The sequence below is a fragment of the Carya illinoinensis genome, chromosome 13, assembly GCF_018687715.1.
Source record: "Carya illinoinensis cultivar Pawnee chromosome 13, C.illinoinensisPawnee_v1, whole genome shotgun sequence".
Lineage (NCBI taxonomy): Eukaryota > Viridiplantae > Streptophyta > Magnoliopsida > Fagales > Juglandaceae > Carya > Carya illinoinensis.
In genome coordinates, this window is record NC_056764.1 from 34519569 (window position 1) to 34538007 (window position 18439).

Consider the following 18439-nt stretch of genomic DNA (forward strand, 5'->3'; position numbering starts at 1 on the left):
AACCTCTCAACAACAAAGATTTGACTCATAACTTGTAGGTTTGCAGCTCATGAGCTGATGATCAGTGTCTTGCCTTTTATGTTGTCCCATTTTCTAACAAATCAACCCATTCATCTTCATTTATTTCAGATTTTTCATAGGTTCAAAATTAACACCATCACCAACTACATTCTTATCTCTAATTTTTTAGCTAGCTCTTTATTAATTTCTAGATTCCCAATCCAGTTTCTTGATTTTTGTTTTTTTTAGAATATATATGTCTTGTTTGCATGTACCATGCAGTGGCATCATCCTTTAGCGAAGAAGATTCTAATGGAAATGACAAAATCGATCCCTTATGCCACAGTCAGTAGCATCTCCGATCTACTACTTTTTAGAATCATAACAGATCGATCTGTGTTGGGAAAGTTTCTGTTCTCCTGCATTTTAATCACAACATTCTGATTTCTTTAATTATCATGTCATAAATGAGTAGTCATTTCAGTAATCTTCCTAACAACCTACGTACGGATTTGTTTTCCTTCAGATACATTTACAAACAAAATATTGTGAACATATTTGCTTCTTCCTTCCTATCTTCTACTACACTCCCCTTTCCTTTGACTTGCACAAGTAGTGCTTCATTACCCAAATGTACCTCAGATCTCGAAGATCATTACAAGGGAGGAGCTAAAGAGTACTGGAGACCAAAGAAGATGGATAAAAATGGTTCAAAGTAAGAAGGTAGAAAACAAAACTGAGAAAGGTACTATTTCTAACGACTTGGAATGCTTCGATGTGTGAATTTGGCGAGGGAGGCAACACCGACGCATGATGAGGGCATGTCATTGACAATATTTCCTACTAAAAATTCCACCTCACACGATGCCCACCCCTAGAATCAAAAGTGGCAGTGTATCATGATGTGTTAGTGAATTGTATGCACCAGTTCCTACAGCTAAGAGCAGATGATGAGTTAGCTTCCTCTTCCATTGTCGCCACTGCCCCTACTCATAATTCAAGCATCTCCAACATATATCAGATAATGGATTTGAAGTTTAAACACTCTAGTAATTGTATACATCAGTTTTAAAAAATTTAAATTTTATATTTTGAACTCTATCATCTTTCCATAATCTTATCATTATATGGGCATCAATGATCAAGGCTGGCATCTACTCATTCCCAAATTTGTTAAACGCTTTCGTGGTACCAACTTCACTATTCTATTAACTAGCAACTACCCACTCTGTGCCATGCAAGCTGCCACGGCTATGCCTTTCCACTACCCTCTTTTAACCAAGCTATAAAGTTTCCTGAATGGTCAGTTGCCGTGGCTGAGGAATTCAAAGCATTGCAAAAGGTTGGTCCTTTTGTCCTCGATCTATGGACATACATGTGATAAAAAAAAAAAAAAAAAAAAAGTGGGATAAAATTCAAATTGCTTCATCGAAAGGTTCAAGGTTAGACTAGTAGCAAAGGGTTTTCAGCAGGAGTACAGCTTGGATTACATAGACACACTCAGTCCAGTCATAAAGTCAACCACAATCTGAGTTATTCTTGCTATAGCAGTCCACTTTGACGTCTCTGGCCAAATGTATTTTTGTGAGGACATCTGAATGAAGAAATGTATATGGATCGGCCAGATGGGTTCATTGATCCTAAATAAGGCCCTCTATGTCCCCAAGCAGACATCCCGGGCATGGTTTCACAGAGATTTGTGATTCACAAGCTTTGGTTCACTTTGAGATTTAACATTCAAGCCTGATTTCTTTGAGTTTCCCATCGATATATATATGAATGAATGAATGTTTACTAAATTTTGTAACAATATTTTGAATGTAGAACATAAAAGCCAGAAGCTTGTCAATTTTAAATGAACCATTGCCAAAAGTTTTAATGTACCCAAATTAAAAAAAGAAGAAAAGAAAATAGGTTGCAAGTTAAAACACTATAATTTTAATAAACCCCTCTAATTCCGTCTTCCGGATGCAAATTCACCTGTTCCGACCGATCTCAAAGCAGAAATCCTCTTTTAAACCCTCCACTGCCATAAACCATTCCCTCATTAACCCCAAATCTTAACCAATCTAGCGAAGATTGGAGACAACTCCTCAACCGGCGTCCAACACCATTAAGCTTCGCGTCACCAACGTCGTCAGTCTCCTCCTACACAAATATGAGAGTTATTAATTCTCCTCATCATCCTTGCATCACACACACTATATATATATAGTAACGAGATAATTTGTGAATAATAATAAAATTATTTAAATAGAAATATTTTATAAAATTTTGAAAAAAGAGAAAAAAAAGTTAATAAAAATATTATGAAGTTAAAATATTGTTAGAATATAATTTTTTAATATTATTTTTATTTTTATATTTGAAAAAATTGAATTTTTTGTTGTGTTTTGTTTGTAAGTTTGGAAAATTGTAATGATTAGGTAATAATTATATAAAAAATTTAAAAAGTTAAAATTGAAAAATATTTATATTTAAATGGTGTTTTGATATTGAGATGAAATAATCTGTAAAACCAAACAAAACCTAAAATACTCTTCAACTTTTTTGACATTGCGATGAAACGATGATCAAGGCAGTCCATAGTAATTTGGTGGTTTATGCTATAATAGAGATAGAAAAGAGTACCGTTATTTGATGATCTTTATACCACAAATTATTCACGTAATATAATTTAATTTGTAAAATTCAAATTTTAATAATGAAAATCTGAAGAAAAGTATCAAGGTAAGTGTTTTAAGTATCGTATCGTATCTACCGGTATATACCGTACCAGCCACTGGTTCAAAATAGGTATTATACTTGTTTCGTATCGGTCTAAATACCAGCTAATATCTAAGCCTGTACTAGCCAATATTTCGGAATTTACTTTTTTTTTTCATTTCTTCAAACTACAAGCTCATTTTTTGACTCTCAATTCAGACCAGACTATTTATAATTTATATATATGTATTTATGTATCATTTATTCATATATAAACTATTATTTTAGAATATAATTTATATATATAATTTATTCATATATCGACTATCTCAAAACAGTACACAAAATTATCCTGATATCGAATATTTCATTTCAGTACTATGACCGTTACGGCATTCAATATAGGATTCAAACCATTGATCAAGGCTGCTATATAATATAAAGGACTTTTAAATACAACTATTTTCACAATTATATTTTAAAGTAAATATTATTTTTTAAGATGATAATAATTTATTTAAAACGATTTTGGGTTTATCAAAAATATTTTGAAATAATAGTAAACTGGATGAGAACAGGTCCCTGCAATTAGGTTTTCAATTTTTCATTTAAGGTTCCAAGGAAAATTAGGTTTTCCAACCTGTGCTCAAAGGGCACGACTCTAGATTGGCAATAAGACTTGAGAAGCGCCCCCCTTGACTTGCACCAAACCATCTAACCGACCAATGAATTTCACTTCCACCGAAAATCAGAAGAACCCTTAGTATATACTCCCAATAAATTCCCGCCACGTGTAAGCCCGGTCGATTGGGAGACAAACTATGATCTCAGAAGCTCACCCGCGGGTAATGCAAGATCTGTGTGAAAAGGGAGCCGTGGTGCTATTTGAATCACCGCTTTTGGATGAACAAAACCCTTTCTCCCAAAACCCAAACCCTTGGCGGCTGTGTGTGAGCGTGTGCAAGACCCGCCCCGTCTCTCTCTCTCTCTACGAGGGTTCCTCCATCTGTCTTCGTTCTCTAAAACCCCCCTAAATACTATTGGGTTTTAGGGTTTTACCCGTCTGAAGAAGATCTATCCACTAATTCCGGTCATGGCTACCGTTGCTCCTCCTGCGGATCGTATCCTTAATCGCTTTCTTTGTCTGGGTCTGCTTTGGTTTCTTGGTTTTCCTTGATCTGCTTATACCTGACTTGAGTTTCGATCCCACGGAGTCTTTGTTGCTGATTTTATTGGTTTCTGTTCGAGCTATATGAATATAGATCCGTGGGAGATGTGTGTTTTTGGCGTTCTATTAGGATCTAGTTTTTATGGTTTTGGTTAGTTTCCATTAGGGTTTTTATTTTATGTGATGTTTTGTCTAGTACGGATATCGAGTGAAGATCTTTGTTTTTTGTGATTTGAGTTTGCGTATTTATAGGTGAAGCTTTCTTTCAATCTGTGCTCAGATTGCCCTTTAGTGATTTATTGGGGTTTGTTGCTTTCTAAGTTTTTGAAAATTGTGTATTTCAATTTGTTGATGTTCTTGCTGAATTGTTGATTGAATCGAAAGTTCCTGAGACGGGTCTGTAGTTTTGGTTATTATGTTGATGAAGGACGTGCATCTTAGATATATGTACTTTGTTTCAATTTATCTGCAAAGATTTGGATTTTCTCAATTCAAATTTGGTTGTTTGGTATGCAATTCTACTTTGAATAGTTTGAGCAAAGATTTGAGATTTCTTACGAAATTATGTGATTGAACGTATGCCATCTGCCATGCTGCGATCATTGATGAACATAAATTAGACTCGTGCCACAGAAACAATTATTTCCGTATGCTTCGTTGATTTGGAATTTTGAAAGATGGATTATATACTGATATTTCATTCAACATTTGTATTTAGTCTCCAGAAATATGCGTTTCCTTCACTTATTTTTTTAACAGAAGCTACAGATTTACTACAGAAATTGTCGCTAGATCCTCAAACCAAGGCCTTGGAAATTCCTGAGCCCACCAAGAAGGTAACTTGCTGTCTGATCTTTGATTGGCTGGTTAAGTGCATCCTATATTCTATTGGTTTGTGCCGATTGGATTGAGTTCCTCATTCTTCTGATAGAAATTAGGCAACCTACTCGTTCAGGAACTACTAAAGAAAATGAAGTATTATGATTTTCAAATGCAAAAATATTTATTGTCTATGAATAACTGAAAATGGGATAGAATCTGTCAAACAACACGGCGAAACATCTATTTTGATTGATTGAGTTTCAATTAAAAATCATTACTAGGTAAATTCCTCTGGTTTTACTGCTATTTGTGTGGCTTAAAATTGATTATTCTTTTATGCAGCCTTCATCCAATCAATATGGGTCTGTTGATTCTGCCAATGCTACAAACGGTCAGATCCCATCATTTGAGCGGTCCGTGACTCCATTACTACCTGATTTCATGGATCCATCCGTGTGTTATGTACCTAATGGTTATCCACCTGCTGCCTATTTCTATGGAAGTAAGTTGATACGGGAACTTGGGATTTTATCTGTTGGAAGATTAAACTTTTTCTGTTTTTCCCCCATTCAAACATTATTGTCTGGATGACATGTCGTCTGCTGCTGGATTTCTTTCCTTAATGTTGGAAGGTTAAAGTCTTGTGTTTACCTGAATTTATTTTTTAGGCTATGATGGGACGGGTAATGAGTGGGATGACTACTCAAGATATCTGAATCCTGATGGAGTTGAGATGACTTCTGTAAGTTTGTGCTTTCACAGCGATGATATTATTTTCTCTCTATAACCTTGGTATTAAGTGAAATTTTTATTTTGTTATTATAAATTCTTGATATGTTTGCATATGCTTTTTAGTCATGTACACAAATGATTCTGATACATTATAAGCTTATGTAATGATGTAACTGTTTCTTTTTTCAGGGAGTTTATGGGGATAACGGGTCTCTGATGTATCACCACGGTTATGGATATGCACCATATGGTCCATATTCACCTGCAGGTTCCCCAGTTCCAACTATGGGTAATGATGGTCAGTTATATGGGCCTCAGCCTCAACACTACCAGTATCCATTCTTCCAGCCACTGAATCCAACCAGTGGGCCTTACACTCCAAGTGCAGCTGCCCCTCAAAATGACATTTCTACCTCTGCAGCTGCTGATCAAAAGCCTTTGCCTGTGGATGCAGCTAATGGGAATTCTAATGGGGTTGTAAATGGCGGTGCTGTCAAGGGAAATTATGTTTCCACTCCCTTAAAGCCAGCTCATCAGAATTCATTTGTTTCTGGTCGTTCATACGGATCTGGTGCTCTTTCAGGTCCTAACTCCAATTATCAGGATGGAAGATTTAGTTTTGATGTGTTAAGGTCTCCCTTCCCATGGTTAGATGGTCCACTACTTTCAGATGGGCATCATCGGCCTGTGACTAGCACTACGATCTCTTCTCCAATTTCAAATGGCAATAATCTTCCATCTTCGAGGAATCAGAACTTTCGTCCAAATAGTAATTATATTGTATGCATGACTCACACATTATTTCATTTGATGCTTAAAGGTTTATATTTTAATTAAACAGGCGTTGTATGGTTTTTTAAAAGACTGGCTGAGACATCAACTAGGTTTCTTGCTGGTTGGTTGAAGCTATGGTCATAGTTGAGACAAAGTATACACTAATAGGATAAAGGAAAATATCTTGTTGGAATTCTTTTGTTGGTTGAGCAGCTCAGCCTTTCGGTTCATTCCAAGCTCCAGCTCTGTTGAAAGTTGAATGAAATAATTGATTAAATAGCGTTTAACTGACTTGTTGAATTTAGTGCTGCTTTTAAAAGGGGTGTCCTACGGTTTTTTATTTTTTTGTAGCTTCCTGTTTGCACCTCATTGAACTTTCTATTGAAGCATTATTTCTTCTGATTCAACAGGGTTTGCACCATCCAAGACCGATGACTGGCATGAATGCAGCTCCTGGGTTTATGGGTAGGGCGTACACGCCAAAGTTATATGGCCAGTATGGAAATCCTGTCAGATCTGGCATGGGATTTGGTACTCATGGATATGATACACGAGCAAATGGACGGCCATGGTTGATGTTTGACGGTAAGCAGAAACCCAGAGGACGTTTTGGTTACGGTAATGAGAACTCTGATGGTTTGAATGAATTGAACAAAGGGCCTAGATTTAAGGTTTCAAAAAACCACAAGACTTTTGCACCCAATGCCTTGGCAACTAAGGTGCTGAATGACCCAATAAATGCTACAATTGATGAGGAGAAGGATAAGATGATTGTAGTTCCAGACCGTGAACAATACAACAGACCAGATTTCCCTGAGGAGTATACTGAGGCAAAATTTTTTGTTATAAAGTCATACAGTGAGGATGATGTCCATAAGAGCATCAAGTATAGTGTTTGGGCCAGCACACAAAATGGCAACAAGAAGCTTCATGCAGCATACCAGGAAGCTCAGGATAAATCTGGTGTTTGCCCTGTTTTTCTTTTCTTCTCGGTGAGAATCTAGCCGCAAGAATTTGCAGATCTAAAATTTATTTTCATGTATTACTTGCTCCTAAATGTTTTTTTTTTTTCTCTATTCTTGTCTAGGTAAATACCAGTGGCCAGTTTGTTGGCCTTGCGGAGATGGTAGGAGCTGTTGATTTTGAGAAGAGCGTGGAGTACTGGCAACAAGACAAGTGGAATGGCTGCTTCCCTGTTAAGTGGCACATTGTGAAGGATGTTCCTAACAGTTTGTTGAAGCACATCACCCTCGAGAACAACGAGAACAAACCTGTCACTAATAGTAGGGACACTCAGGAGGTAATTGTACTTTTGGCTTTTGTATTTTCCTGGTGTTCTTTGTTTTCCCTTTCTTAATTGCTAACACCTGATTTACTTGTCAAAAAAAAAAAATTCTAACACTTGGTTGTGTGTAGGTTAAGTTAGAGCCAGGGCTGAAAATGATTAAAGTATTCAAGGAGCATTCCAGCAAAACATGTATTTTAGATGATTTTGCATTTTATGAGGCCCGCCAGAAGACAATTCAAGAGAAGAAGGCTAAGCAACCGCATTTTCCAAAACAGGCAAGACTGAGCCCTTGCCCCCCATCTTTTTTGCCATATGCTCATTTGTAGGCCTTTTGTAGCATGGATGAATTTCTTTTTCTTACCTTTTATATCAGTTCTCAAATTATTCTTCACAAGATTTTGTAAACTATATATTTGCCATGTGAGCTTAAATATTTTTGTGTACCGTTGATCTTTGTGAATTTCAGGTTTGGGAAGGAAAGCACTCTGATGAGAGGATAGAAAGGGCGAATGGTGAGCTGAATACCCAGAACTTGCTGGAGGCTGCCTCAGATTTGATCAAGGAGCCTATCCTTTCTGATGAGACTAAAGAAGAGGATCCAAAACTGTTGGGGAACGGTTCAGCTGTGGAGACAGGAGATATGACTAACGGTGCTAAGCAGGGTATGGTGCCAGAGAATAGAATTCTAGCAAATGGTGTTGCAAATGGTTGCTAGCCTCTGCCTTGCAGAACGGTGGTCCATGTGCACTGGGATTTCTAACAAGGAATTTTGCCGGAGGTTGTTGATTTTATGTGATGTTGAACTAGCTACTGGCTAATTCTACCTATTTGTTGGACCGCCGTGTTGGATGCTTCTTGCTCGTGCCTGAAAGAGTATCTTCTGTTGAGGGATGGAATGTTATCTTTAGATTTTTCAAGCATGGCAAAGGCAGGGTAGGTTTAATTTAATCGTTGTGAACCCTGGTCTTTCTTTGGGTCTATTCTAAAAGTGGCTAGCTCCTAACAGGTTCTGATTCTCTAGGATTTTGGGCTTAGGGTTTCTTGTTTCAGTGGCTTTTATATCCATATTTTGGTGTTTTATTTTATTTTATTTTTGTGTTTTCTTTTTTTCTTCTTGGGTATTTCCTGTCTTGTAAAATCTAGAGCTACTTGCTGCAGAGCAACTTTGCATTTGCATTTGTAAGAGAGCTAGAATCAAGTGGGAAAATATTACAATATAGTTGGGAGTTCAAGAAGTATTTTCGCTTTTGTTTTTAACTTCCAAAGTTTAGTTGTTGTTGTTGTTGCTCTCTCTCTCTCTCTTTTAAGGAAAAGTCATATTCATCATTTTCACGAACTACGTAATTTTTATTTATTTTTTTCTTATTAAATGTGTAGTATATAGATGATGAATATAAGAATTTTATTAATTTAATACAAATAAAATAAAAAATGATTAAAATAAAAAAAAAATGATATGTAATGTATGGAGATAATGAACAGCAAAACCCTTCTACTCTCTTCTGGACTCTTCGCATAAGGAAAATAATATCTATACTAGTCTGCATAGACTTCAATTAAGGGTATTTTCTTGTTTCCGAAACCCTAAACTAGAAACTAGAAATTCATTATTCATAACTGGTGTACGGTAAACTACAAAGACTTGGGCTTTATATTTAACTATTTTTTCAATAAACAATCTGACGTGGACATATTATCCAGCTAAAAAAATTATTGGGCATTAAAAACTAAACAACCAACCTGGTTGTGTGAATATCTTTTTAGGCCAAATTTAGATTCACTTCAATTTAATTTTAAGTTAAATTTAATATTTAAATACTTGATTTTTAAATTATTATATTTATTTTAATTCAAAACTTTATTATGTATGAGATTTATAATTTTTTTCAACTTAACATATTTTTAAATGTGAGACTCATAATTTTTTTAAACTTCTCATAAATATATTTAAATTCGTCTTAATATCAAAACACATATTAAGTTAACCTTACAAAATTTATATCGCCATTAGAACTCATAACAATTCATAGAAAAAAATCCAAACTTGTTCTAATGTTTCATAATTTTGACTTTTTAAAACATTATTTCACGTCTTTTAAGATGGATGGTGATGCAATGCAACCACCACAAAAGTATACCTACACTTTGTTAATGGTGTTAAATCATTTTTTTTTAATATTTATAAATACAGAAAAATAAAAAATACAACTAAAAAGTAAATAAACATAAATATTAAAATCAAAACAATCAATATAAATGATAGGGACATTTTATGGATGTCCCTGTTAATATTTTAAATTTGAGAAATATTACAAATTTTATGGTATATTAGATTTATTTTATATTAAATATAAATTTATAATCTAACGATGAGTTTATTTTTATAAGATATTTTTATAGTTAAAATATTTTTCTTTTAAATTTTAGATAAAGATTAACACCATCTATCTCTATCATCAACACTAACATTTTAAAGAGTATATGATTGTTTTTAAGATGACATCTTTGTTAGAGGTAATCGGCAAATGCAGTTGGCATGTAGTCAGCTGTACAGAATAAATAAAAAAAATTATAAAAATATTTTTTTTTTCATAGTTGTACAGAATGGATAAAAAAAAATTATAAAAATAATTTTTTTTTTCCATATAAATTTCATATTAATTCATTTTTTTTAAAGCGACTGCACGTCGACTGTATTTACCGATTGCACAAATCATTTCTACATTAACACCATCCCTGCATCTCTATCATTTGAAAAATTTAAGAGTAGAAACAAAGGGGCCTAATTTCCACATTAATCTCTCCGAAGAAATCGGATATTCGCTTTTTCACGTAAACGGAGATAGCTCTCCTGCTCTTTAGACATGGCAGCCACCTTTCTCAGCAGATTTGGAAGGTCCCTTGCTTGTACTTCAAGAAGGGGCTTTTCGACTGCTTGCGATGACAAGCTTCTCCTGCCAACCGGTAAATCCATGAACCTCTACTCTGCGATCAACCAAGCGCTTCACACCGCCTTGGAAACCGATCCTCGGTGAGCTCTCTCTTTCTTTTTCTGGTTTCTTAGGATTCAACTGTCGGTTACGATGAATCTCCGCTTTATTTTTAGCCTGTCAAGGAAGGCAAAAAAAAAAAAAAGATATCTTGTTTCTTATTAAACCTATAGCTGTTGCCGGTATATTATTTTTTTAAGAAAAAGGCTAGGCGATAAATTCACAAAATTCCCAAATTTAAAGTTTGTGTCATCATTCATGCGTTTAGTAACCGAAAACTGAGAGGTTTATTAGCATCCAACGAATCGCAGCAGTGCGGAAGATGGCTCCCTTTTGCCTATTGTGGTGCACTTGTTAGTAAATGAATGTTCGGAATTGTGAAGATGTAGAAGGGACAATGGATGAACTTACTCGCCTCTTCTTAGTACTTTGTTCCTCTGGACACTAGCTATAGGTTCCAATGGACTAAGCTTGTATGATTTTCTTGTATCTACTTCTATTTCTTTTACTCGGATACTTTGGGCTACGCCTAATCTTTATACATACATATATATATATATATATAGAATGAGTTCCTTTCTGCCAATGTCTATAGTATGGTGTTGAAATTCTTAATACTTCACAATTTTTAAGATGTACAGAACGCTATTATTATTCATGAGGAGTAGCTTTAGTTATTGATTAGGGCATGAAGTTTATTAATTACGGGCAATGTCCTAGTAACAACTTCAAAACTATAGCATTTAATTATTTAGCCTAAATGGCATTTTTTTTTTCTTTTATATTATTGTTAGCTAATAATATCTATAAGATCGCCCTATGGTTTCAAAATATTTGTTTACTTCTGTGATCTTCACATCTCAATTCTTATTTCGAAATGATTGAATTAACTTTTCAGTTTTCTTAACTCCACAAACTTCTGTATATTGTCTTTTTGTCTAGTGGCTATTCTACAGAGTGGTAATGTATGAGGAATTGAGTTCTAACTGAACTATCTTTGATGACTTTCCTTCTTCTTGTCACTAGTTGGTGTCAATTTTAATTACTCATTCATGTTAAGGAGGAGATATAAAAGTTTATGGTGGCAATCTGCTAGGCTTGCTTTAGTGGAGGATTTTGACTTTGAAATATTAGTTCATGCTATCTTAAAGTATCTTTACTCAAAGAAATTCTTCCATTTTGAATTGGATTAATTCATTAGCTCTGAAGAACATGGCAGACATTGCTCACTTCTGTGGTTGTCTGAAATCATTTGTTGTAGCTCACTACATTATTTCTTTATGCGAAGATATAAATTCTTTCTGATCATATCTAATTAATGGTTGTTTTTCTTTTTACTAATATAACTTACCTCATTGTGCTTATGTTTTTAAATATAATCATGCATATTTCCCCTCATTAGTTGCATTTCTTTTTAGTGCATTTGTATTTGGAGAAGATGTGAGCTTTGGTGGTGTCTTCCGTTGCACAACAGGTTTAGCTGATCGATTTGGTAAAAGTAGGGTTTTCAATACCCCTCTGTGTGAACAGGTAGTTTTGTTTTCTGACTTTTACTACACTGCCCTTGTTATTCTATCTATACACCTGATGGTGGCATGTGAACAAGAGTTTGTCTTCTTGAGATGAAATTACTGCTTTTTTATATCAAGGCCCTAACAAAATTAGTATTATAGAAAGCTGTACCCGACCATTTGATGATGCATGATACATTTTTTTCATGTTTTTATTCCACTTCTATATTAGGTTCTATTTCTTTTCTTTGTTTAATATATAATTAATATGTTTGAATTAAGGTGCATTTGATGTTGTTATTCTAACACTGCCTTATAATCAGGGCATCGTTGGGTTTGCTATTGGCCTAGCTGTGATGGTAAGTTTGAATTTAGGGTATTTGTTGCTGAGATTAAAAATCAAAACCTCATTACAATTTGCTTTTATTTGGTTGCATCCTCGAGCGGTAACTTTTTGTTTCATCCAACATGATAGGGCAATCGGGCCATAGCAGAAATCCAATTTGCAGACTATATTTTTCCTGCCTTTGATCAGGCATGCCTCCTGCCCACTGAAGTGTTTAATAATTGACTCGCAATTGACTCTTGTGTAACTTAAAGTTTCTTGTAGATTGTCAATGAAGCTGCAAAGTTCAGATACCGGAGTGGGAATCAGTTCAATTGTGGAGGTAATTTCTCGCTATCATTTTCTTTTTCTTCTTCTATTTTTTTTTTTTTTTCCACATATTGAACTTCAGCATTTCTGCCTAGGTTTAACAATAAGAGCCCCTTATGGAGCGGTGGGCCATGGTGGACATTATCACTCGCAGTCCCCTGAAGCTTTCTTCTGTCATATTCCTGGTATCAAAGTATGTTTTTAATTCTTCTTAGCCATCTGGTCTATTTTCAAGGATTTCTTCTTATTTTTCAATTAGCCCTTTTCTAAAAGGATCAGTGGCAGACTTACTAACTGTATGGGATTATTCTGAAGAAACACTTCCATTGTAAGGCTGTCCAATCTGTTAAGAATCGTATGAAATATCCCCCCTGCATGGTATGTACATTTCAGTGATGTGGTCTTTGTGAAAAGGGAGCTCCATTGGTAGACCATATCTAAAGCGAATGTCAACCACACCAACAGTGAAAACTTGTTGATAAAGTGCTTTTATTTTGAAATTTTGTTTCCACTTTTGTCTTTTTCAGTGGAAAAATGAGAAACCATTTATATCCACAGCCATCACATCAGACAATTATGATATTAATGGTAACTTATAGGACTCTTCTATTCAAATTTGGATTGTTGAATATCAAGACATGCATCTTTGTGCTGATGTCCAATGCTCACTTTGAGACTCAGAGCTGTCCTGAATTTAAGTGATGTTCTGTTTTCTGTCAAATAACTAAAAAAATAACCTTTAGAAGTGTTTTACCATCTGTATATTAGCTTGCAAATTTTTAAAGCTTAAACGTTTATTTGTTTACTTATAACAAATATATATTAGCTTGCAAATTAATGCTTAAAACTTGTGCATGTGTGTCTATCTATCATTATAATTACAAAAACAGTTATACATCACCTGCAAGGTCGTTGCTACTACACTGCAAGGTAGCAAGGACCTTATGCAATGATTTCTTTGATAGTGGGTTTGGAATGGGTGATGCCTAGAAGGTTGGTTGACATTCTAGCTAGCTTGAGGAGCTTACAAGACAATCTATAAATTGCTGCATTATGGAAAATGGCTCCCATTTGCCTATTGCGGTGCATTTGGAGGGTAACAAATGGTAGAAATGTTGCAAGATCGGTGTTGCTCTTGTATATGTCCCGTTTACTTGGCTTCGCCTGTATTAATAAATTCTTATTTACTGATAAAAAAAAAAATTTATGATCATGAGCGGGCAATGGACGAACTTAGAGCCTTCGTTTTTAGTATTTTGTTCCTTTGGGAAATTGCAATAGATTTTAATGGACCAAGTGTTCATGATTTTCTTGTATCAGTGATTAATCATGCTTTATTGTGGCTTCTCTATATGTACTGTGTACATGGGCTATGCCTAATGCTTTTATTAATAAAGTTCTTGATTACTTATAAAAAAAAGTATATCGCCTGGTATTGCAGTATTTTTGCTAATTGGTTTCTCTGAAGTCCATTGTCCACTTCAAAATGCACCATTCATATCCAAAATGTGCACATAAAAGAAATGTCTATAGTGTTGCCTCATGGATTGTGAAGCTCCAACGAGATATTTTGTGGATTGGGCTAGGCAAGGAGTTAAAGTTTCATTTAGTTGATTGGCATGACGTGTTTTAATGCCCCAATAGAAGGCCCAAGCCACATGGCTATACTCCAAAAGGACTAGTCAATGATACAATTGGAGCTCAATTGAAACCTTATAAAGAGCAAGAATTTCTCATTCCCAAGCAATGTGGGATCCCATACACCACCTACCATTATCCTTATCATATGTGGTATCACAATCTCCCCCCTTAAATTCCAAAGATCCACATTGGGCTAGTCCATCGTAGGTATCGTAGGAGGTACAGCTCAAGTCCCACATTTCTCATTGGGATGAGCTCTGACACCATTTGTAATACCCAATGGAAGGCTCAAGCCACATAGCCTATACTCTAAAAGGACTAGTCAATGATACAATTGGAGTCCCATTGAAACCTTATAAAGAGTAAGAACTTCTCTTTTCTAAACAGTTTGAGATCCCATACACCCCCTACCTTTATTCTTATCATATAGGGCATCACACATGTACTTTGCAATGAGGGGTGGTGGGTTGAGGGTTCGCAATTTGAGGGTCTTCAACAAGGCTCTCTTAGGGAAATGGATGTGGAGATATAATTATGAGGATGAAGCTTTATGGAAGGTGGTGATCAATACCAAGTATGGGAGTACTAGGGGTGGTTGGTGTTCTAACGAAGTTAGGGGGGGCATATGGAGTGGGGTTACGGAAAAATATCCAGAAAAGTTAGGGGTCCTTCTCTAGACACACTAGACTGATGATGGCAGATGGTAATAGAATTAGTTTTTGGCATGATGTTTGGGTTGGAGAGACAGCTCTTAAGGATGCTTATCCCTCTATTTTCAGAATTGCATGGGAAGAGGATGCTTTGGTGGCTGATTTGAGGGAAATTACTAATGGCTCACAACAGTGGAATGTCAGCTTTAGTTGTTGTCTTTTGCTGAATTTTTTAACTTGCTGGTATTGGTGATACAGTGGTGGATAAGTTTGTTTGGACTCCTAGTAAAGGAAACTTTTCTGAACATTCTTTCTATGAGGTCCTTACTACTCAAGCTAGTAATCACTTTCCTTGGAAGAGTATTTGGAGGAGTAAAGCGCCTCTTAAAGGCTGTTTTTTTTTTTTTTTGTTTGGACTGCATCCTTAAGGAAGATCCTGACCATTGATAACCTAAGGAAACGTGGTTTATCCTTATTGGCTGGTGTTGTATGTGTGCAAAAGTAGTAGCGAAACAGTGGATCATTTACTTCTACATTGTGAGTTTGCTAGGGCCTCATGGAATTACTTTTTCATCAAAGTGGGATTAGCATGGGTTATGCCTGGGAGGGTGTTTGATCTACTAGCTAGTTGGAGGGGGATTCAAGGGATACCCTAGATTGCAACTTTGTGGAAGATGGTTCCCTTTGTCTACTTTGGTTCATTTGGAGGGAAAGGAATGACCCTAATTATGAGGATCGGGAGTCCTCTTTGGAAGAATCTAAGAGTTTTTCCCTGAAGACTTTATTTATGTGGGCCATTGTTATAAATTTTAATCGTCTCAACTTTCATGATTTCCTTGTATCCATTTGTAATTCCCAACTAGGTGTAATCTCTTGTATACTTCCTGTGCACTTGGGCTAATGCCTATTTCAAAATCAATAAAATATCTTCTCTCTTGTGAAAAAAAAAAAAAAAAAAATATTACATTTCTCACAAAGCAAGCTCTTATAAAGGTGGTCATCCCTCGAAGCCCACGGCAAGCAAAAGGGTTGTTGCTGTCCTGCATACGTGATCCAAACCCTGTTGTGTTTTTTGAACCAAAGGTATTGCATATTTCTGGTAACTTAGTTGTATTATTAGACCATCATTATTTACATTTCAATTTTACATTATTCACTGTAAATGTCTTGTGTTTCAGTGGCTTTACCGTTTGGCAGTAGAAGAGGTTCCTGAGCATGATTTTATGTTGCCTCTATCAGAGGCAGAGGTATGTTGCTTCTTAATTCAACATTTCTGAATAATTCTAACATAATACTCAGTATTAATGTATTTTGGGAACTTTGATGGTAAAGAAATTTGAAAATGTGATGCTAAGGTGATTCGAGAAGGCAGTGATATTACGCTTGTTGGGTGGGGATCTCAGTTATCTGTAATGGAACAGGCCTGTCTTGACGCTGAAAAGGCAAGTGATTCTTATTTGTGGAAAACTATTCATCAATGTTTCAAGAAAAAAAGTTCCCTTCACTGTTGAAAAAATAAATTACGTTAAAATATTTACAGAATGACTGGTGCTATTCTCACAAAGGCATTGCTTTTCCATAACTTAAAAGTAAACTTTTCAGGAAATCAATTTTTTTCTAGTCCAGAGATATTCTGAAGTTTAAATGTTTCCTGATTTAGATAAGTACAAAATTGCTAGTATGTAACTAAGTTTGACTTGTTTGTTATAACCTATGGGGTTGTATCGTGAAACATAAACGATTCTGATTATCATCCACCTTACTTTCATAAACTCCATTCAAACCATGCGGCTTTGCAGGAAGGAATTTCTTGTGAACTGATAGATCTGAAAACTCTAATACCTTGGGATAAGGAAACGGTAGAATCCTCTGTCAGAAAAACTGGAAGGCTTCTTGTAAGCATAATTTCTCCATACAAAATATGCTTTATGAGATCTAGTTGGTACCATTATAGATGACCAGTAAAATTTCCTGTGTAGATTAGTCATGAAGCTCCAGTGACAGGAGGCTTTGGGGCTGAAATTTCCGCTTCTATTGTTGAACGTTGTTTCTTAAGGGTAAGCGTATTTTCTCTGTCATCAAATGACTCAAGTTACTGAAAAAAGAAAAATCTCTACTTGTAAGAAGCTTCCGATGGCCCATATTTTTTTTTTTTTTCATTACTTGTGAAGTTTTTACTTGGATTCTTTGTGATAATAATGGGATCCTGAATTGAGTCAAGCTGAAATTACATTAAGTTACAGGGAAAATCATAACTTGACTTAAAAAATATTTTCTTTGATTATATAAAGCATCTGAAATATAGTCATGTGCTTGCTTCCTCAGTCAGCTTGTATCATTGTGGACTTCAGCTGATACCTAGAACTGAGTCGCTGATTAGTTTTCGTCTTTTGCAGTTAGAAGCCCCTGTAGCCAGGGTATGCGGTCTGGACACCCCCTTCCCTCTTGTTTTTGAACCTTTCTACATGCCTACAAAGAGCAAGGTAATTAAGTTGTGTGGATCTTTTTCCTGCATATGACCCTTGTTATAATATTTGGGCATACATCTTGTTGTTGATATGGTATCTGCTCTGCCTTGTTATATGCAGATGTTGGATGCAATCAAGTCAACTGTAAATTACTAGCATTAGCAGCTGTGCTGCTCTATGCTACAGATACATTATTGTGTCATCTTTGTCTTTATCATCATCATCATGCATGTCAATAAGGTAATTCATGCCTCTAGGTTCTCCAATGATGATGATTAGTCTTCATGGTCTCCAATGACGACGAGGACAGCAATAAGAAATTCGAAGGGAGCTCCTCTATCAATGTATTTTATTGTGCAAAACAGATTGATAGTTTGAGTTTTATACTCAGTCATCCTAACCTTGAATAGATGGAAATTTTACAATCCCACATCGACTAAGTATGGGATTGGTTGATGGTTTATAAGCCCCTAGGTACCATTCCCTCATAAGCCGGTTTCAAGGGTGAGTTCTACCTTGTAGGTTTATAACAAACGGTATCAGAGACACCCCACAGTTCCAAGGCCATGTTGCGATGGTTGCAGTCGTGCAGCACAGGGGGTGATGTCGGCATGGTAGTGTGCACCCTTCCCTTATAAGCTGGTTTTCAAGGGTGAGTTCTACCTAGTGAGTTTGTTCTACCTAGTGGGTTTATAACAAATGGTATCAAAGCCACCCCACGGTTCTAAGTCATGTTGCGACAGTTGCAATCATGCAGTATGGGGGGTGATGCCGGCATGGCAGTGTTCGTCTGGAGCTAGGAAAGACCTAGCACACAGCCAGCCCATGTGAGCATGGAGATTGCTGGGGACGTCGGCTGCAGAGCTTAGTGGTTGTTATGATCCCACATTGACTAAGTATATGATTGGTTGGTAGTTTATAAGCCCCTAAGCACCCTTCCCTTGTAAGTCGGTTTTCAAGGGTGAGTTCTATCTAGTGGTTTCATAACAGGAAATGAATGTATGAGGTGATACATTTGGGTGCCCAAATTTGTC

At 35.9% G+C, this 18439-nt stretch overlaps 2 protein-coding genes across 3 annotated transcripts; both read left to right on the top strand.

The window, feature by feature from the left end:
- Window positions 1-3613: 3613 nt before the first annotated feature.
- Window positions 3614-8728, top strand: LOC122291709 (YTH domain-containing protein ECT4). The gene is made up of 9 exons (XM_043099600.1): window positions 3614-3827; window positions 4634-4710; window positions 5039-5198; window positions 5365-5438; window positions 5618-6208; window positions 6613-7194; window positions 7290-7502; window positions 7619-7765; window positions 7957-8728. Exons 1-9 carry the CDS (start codon window positions 3800-3802, stop codon window positions 8203-8205), a joined length of 2121 nt encoding a protein of 706 aa, XP_042955534.1. The 5' UTR covers window positions 3614-3799; the 3' UTR covers window positions 8206-8728.
- A 1523-nt stretch (window positions 8729-10251) lies between these two features.
- LOC122291648 (2-oxoisovalerate dehydrogenase subunit beta 1, mitochondrial) lies at window positions 10252-17833 on the top strand. Of its 2 annotated transcripts, XM_043099478.1 has the most exons (13): window positions 10254-10521; window positions 11899-12010; window positions 12315-12350; window positions 12467-12526; window positions 12602-12659; window positions 12742-12839; window positions 15931-16020; window positions 16116-16184; window positions 16293-16379; window positions 16737-16832; window positions 16917-16994; window positions 17334-17420; window positions 17526-17833. In XM_043099478.1, the coding sequence occupies exons 1-13, from the start codon at window positions 10355-10357 to the stop codon at window positions 17559-17561; spliced, it is 1074 nt and encodes a 357-aa protein (XP_042955412.1). In that variant the 5' UTR covers window positions 10254-10354; the 3' UTR covers window positions 17562-17833. The 2 variants fall into 2 exon arrangements, 1 of the variants encoding a protein (XP_042955412.1); XR_006236720.1 differs by lacking the exon at window positions 17526-17833 and having other exon boundaries at window positions 10252-10521; window positions 16922-16994; window positions 17334-17404.
- Window positions 17834-18439: the final 606 nt, after the last annotated feature.

What these genes read in the sequence shown, in the direction of transcription:
- LOC122291648 (XM_043099478.1), top strand. Translation starts at nt 10,355, where the DNA reads ATGGCAGCCACCTTTCTCAGCAGATTTGGAAGGTCCCTTGCTTGTACT. An exon ending in ATACCCCTCTGTGTGAACAG is followed by an intron (nt 12,011 to 12,314) that starts GTAGTTTTGTTT and finishes CCTTATAATCAG; the next exon opens with GGCATCGTTGGGTTTGCTAT. An exon ending in CCTGTCTTGACGCTGAAAAG is followed by an intron (nt 16,380 to 16,736) that starts GCAAGTGATTCT and finishes GCGGCTTTGCAG; the next exon opens with GAAGGAATTTCTTGTGAACT.
- LOC122291709 (XM_043099600.1), top strand. Translation starts at nt 3,800, where the DNA reads ATGGCTACCGTTGCTCCTCCTGCGGATC. An exon ending in TTCCTGAGCCCACCAAGAAG is followed by an intron (nt 4,711 to 5,038) that starts GTAACTTGCTGT and finishes TCTTTTATGCAG; the next exon opens with CCTTCATCCAATCAATATGG. An exon ending in AACCGCATTTTCCAAAACAG is followed by an intron (nt 7,766 to 7,956) that starts GCAAGACTGAGC and finishes TGTGAATTTCAG; the next exon opens with GTTTGGGAAGGAAAGCACTC.